The 4,341-nt window shown below is 37.8% G+C and overlaps 1 protein-coding gene across 1 annotated transcript; it reads left to right on the top strand.

Moving 5' to 3' along the window:
• Window positions 1–749: 749 nt before the first annotated feature.
• Window positions 750–1,620, top strand: LOC127080482 (uncharacterized). Its single transcript, XM_051020796.1, has 3 exons — window positions 750–900; window positions 1,009–1,103; window positions 1,393–1,620. The coding sequence occupies exons 1-3, from the start codon at window positions 750–752 to the stop codon at window positions 1,618–1,620; spliced, it is 474 nt and encodes a 157-aa protein (XP_050876753.1).
• Window positions 1,621–4,341: the final 2,721 nt, after the last annotated feature.

Genomic DNA, 4,341 nt, shown 5'->3' with positions numbered 1-4,341 from the left:
TCATTTTATGGTTTGATCTAAATTAGATCCATTTCTATGCTTGAATTATGCTTGAACTTGCTTAGGTATCAAATTTAACATGCATTCATCATTAGGAGAATTTTTTTCACATGCCTTCTAATCATTAACACGGGTCCCATCTGGTCGACCTATGAGTCGACTCATCGTTGTAAATAGGTCGACCCATGTGTCGACTCGTTGCTGCAAATTTCATCCTTGTATTACCCTCGGGTCTCAACAGGTCGACCCATGTGTCGACTCGTCGCTACCCAAATTCCATTCATTTGAGGTTTCAAACATGGATGTGTCGACTCATTACATCCATGAGTCGACTATTCGCTGCCCATTGCATAGTTGCATTAATTATGGGTCCAACAGGTTGACCCATGAGTCGACTATTCGTTGCCCATAGTCAACTCATATGCGTTGTAACAGGTTGACTCACTTTTCAAGGCTCTTCTGTTCAATTACATAATCAATTCATTTGGTCTTCTCCTCCCTCTCTCACTCTCTTCCTCACACAAACCCTAAAATCTCCCTACAAACAACATTCAAATGGCTTCAAAAACCTCTTGAAAAAGAATTGAATAGGATCCTCCTCTCACACTGGGACTGCACAACCTCGACCGAATATTCTGGTAACCGCTTTATCCTTACTCTCTGATGATCTTACTGAAACCTTTGAAAAGAAATTCAAAAAGAGAACAGTTGTAAAGCAGTACGTATACTCACGGTTAGTGGTTGGACGCATGCGCATTCTAGAAATTGTTGAACGGGTAAATTTTCAAGGAATTGATTTATTGTTAGACTGTAACACTAAGTATAATGAGGATTTAGTTAAACTGTTTTATACTGGTGTTGATGGAAAATTTGAGGGTTATAAGTTTGCATGCAATATTGGTAATAGGGTTATTTAAGTGGATGATGATGTTTGGAAGTCTCTCTTTGAAATTTCTCCATTATCGTCTCCTAATGATCTCAAGATTACCGACATTGTGCTTGCCCCAGACTATGAGTTTAGGAGTTCCTTAAACTCAATGCTGAAGAAACCATTTTCTACAAATGTTATTGAGAGCAATTTGTTCCCTACCAATGTGACTACGGTACGTTTGAAGCCTGTTGAAAGGATTTTACACTGGGTTGTGACGCATATTCTCCGTCCTAAACAAGAAGGTTACTCCATAGTGAACAAGGCCGAAGTACATCCGATTTATGTGTTGAAACACAAGTTGAAAGTAAATTGGCCGCACTATGTTGCAAGCAGGATCTTTGCTCTAAAGGAGTCAGCTCGAGGCACTTCTCTCTGATATCCTTCATTTATTCAGAGTATCCTAAATCGAGCTAAAGTATCAGTTCAAGGAATTCAATATAACTCTGTGACTACAAATCAAGATTTTTGTCAAAAAAACATTAAGTTTGATGGGCTACACTTGGGATCCTACAACGCGAATATACAAGACCCGTAAACCAGTTGCGAGTTCTAATATTCAGCATTTGGAAGAGGATGATGATGATGATGATGATGATGAAGATGAATATGGTGAAGACGATGAAGAGAATAATGATGACGACTCTCAACCTATAGAGCATGATCAACAAGTCACTGACCATGGTGGTTAGCTAGGTACTACTCCTAGACAAAATCCATCTGATAACCAAGGCTGGGGAGAATGGCAACACACTGGCTGGACCAACAACCGGTCATCCTATATGCCTACACCTTCTTCTCAATCTGAAAATTCTAAAGTAATGGAAATGTTGAGAAACATGTAAATACATCAGCAAAACAATTCTAAACTTCAAGAGGAGAGATTTACGGCCTTGCAGGATCAGCTTCAGATTCAAAGTGACAACTTTGCATCTTTTTCTTCCCTCCAAGAGGAAAGGTACTCGGACTTAAGGAGTCAAATCCAAACCCACAGTGACAAGCTCGACTCATTTTCCTCGACAGTCATGCAACAGATTGATGCTACTAATCGCTCTATCTCAGGATCCTTCAATACGCTTAACCAAAACGTCATTGAATTCACTGACCTCTATGGAGAAGATAGACCTTCGTGTAAACCTTATGGTTAGAGAGGAAGAAATGACCTGTCACGGGGGAGACGACCTTAGATGATTGATTCATTCAGTGCATTTCCATTCCTCTATGTTTGCATATTATTGTACTTACTTATTTGTCTTAAAGTTTATGTTAAACAATTATGGCTATGTTATTTACTTATTTTCTTTTGCTCCGTGTAATATTTATGCCTAAAAATATTACATTGACTTCATTTTATGTGCATGGTTGTTAATGTCTATCTGTTGTAAAGTAGTTGACTAAGTGCTTATGGATATCTTTGTTTCTCGTTGACTGTGTCATTGTTTCTTTTTGATGTTGTCAAAGGGGGAGAAGCAATGGAAACACAATAGAAGATTTAGCAAATTTAAAATAGCAGAATTTTTTGAAGGCATGCATAAAATCAGAGGGATAATGTCTATCAAAGTACGTGATTGTGCCACGGTTTGCCATCATCAAAAAGGGGGAGTATGTGAGGGCAAAGATTCCTAGTCCTGATTTTAATGATGTCAAACCTTTTTAGTTGCTCATAATATGTACTTTGGACGGTGTCACCATATCATAGAATGCATTCATCCTCTAACATGCTCAAAGTATAAGTTCAATGTGTTCATGCATATAGGAGCATATCATATATGTGAATAATGCACTTGATCATCGTTGGTACCTTAGGTTCATAAGAGATTGGGTTGAATTTACCAAAATACATCTCAAAAAATCATCTTTGACAGTTTAAGAACTGTGAGTCGACTCATGACTTGGAGCATAAATCTCGGGTCTGAACAGGTCGAGTCATAGGTCGACTCAATCCTGGGAAAACTGAATGAGTCGACTCATCCATATGTTGCATTGACTCATTGCCTACTTTTACTTGAACCTTGTAGCCACGGGTCTGAACAGGTCGAGTCATAGGTCGACTCAACTCTGGACAAACCCTGTTTGAGTTGACTCATCCCCTGTTTGAGTCGACTCATCACCTGCTTCACTTGAGTAGTTTTGCCTCGGGTCTGAACAGGTCGAGTGACCTGTGTGAACAGGTCGAGTGGTCTCTGTTTGGACTCAAATTTTTGCTGTGTAATTTTGCAAAATAATTATGTTATGCATGTTATTTGCTACATGCATCATATATATATTCTAGAGTCTCTTCTTCAACAAATAACAAGAAAATTGAAAGATATACACTAAAGTGCTCTTCATCTTCATTCTTCATTGCATTTCTCAACAACTACACAACAATTTTTGTTGATCATTGTGCATTATTGTGGTGATAACGTCCAAATAGGATTGTGTAATCTTAGTTTGGGTAAAGGCTTTGAGTGGGTTTTTCTTGAATAAAACCATTGGGGTTTTGTCCTCCAAGAATTGGGGGTTTTTGCACTAATCTTTGCTTCATAGATTCAGCCAAGTGAAAGGTTTGAAGAACGGTGGGTTCGTTCAAACAAGTAACGCTAACCGGAGGATTGTGAAGGAAGGTTAGGGTTCAAGCATCTTGCGATTGAAGTCAGCCGAGGTAGAATTTTATAGAATGTGGAGTTCTTGCAATAAGGTAGCTATAACCGGAGGTTTCACGCATATCCGTTCAAAATCAGTCGAGCTAGAATTTTGGAGAACGTGGAGTTCTTGCAATAAGGTAGCTGCAATCGGAGGTTTGTTCGGAACGCTTGAAGGATTTGGTTCAACTCGAATCAATGGGAGAGAAGTGAATAGGATCTACAACAACACTTGGGGTTGGTTGGTGGTGATCATTTCTTCTCTTATATTAACTTTACAACTTTTTAATAAATATCCCAATTCTAGATTTAGAATTGGGGGCAGACGTACTCTAAGTGAGGACGAAAAGGAACTGCCTAAATAAATTTGGTGTTATTCTCTCTTTCTCTTTACTCTTTAAATTCTGCAGAAATTAAGTCTTGTGTGAAATTAATAGTAAAATCAATCTCGCTTAATTGTTATGCATAGTAGCTGTTTGATAAATTGGTGCAATCACTTTGATTGCAACTAAGTAAAATTTTGCACATTCAATTTGAGTGAAATTGAGACTTAGTGTGGAGTGCACACCAAGTGTTTGATAAAATCAATCTCACACAAGTCTATCAATATTTTACTTGTTCTCTTATTGTGTTAACTCATCATTAGTGGTAAATATATCAAGGATTCAGGTAATTAATCGATTGATTTAGATTGTTGTTGATTATCTCTATCTTAGTTATTCCATTTGGTTTCACGCATATCTCGTCTTTCCATTAATTTGGATAATTATATTTTTGTAAAATAATTAA

Source organism: Lathyrus oleraceus, chromosome 5 (assembly GCF_024323335.1).
Source record: "Lathyrus oleraceus cultivar Zhongwan6 chromosome 5, CAAS_Psat_ZW6_1.0, whole genome shotgun sequence".
Lineage (NCBI taxonomy): Eukaryota > Viridiplantae > Streptophyta > Magnoliopsida > Fabales > Fabaceae > Lathyrus > Lathyrus oleraceus.
This window is presented reverse-complemented; position numbering and strand designations above follow the sequence as displayed.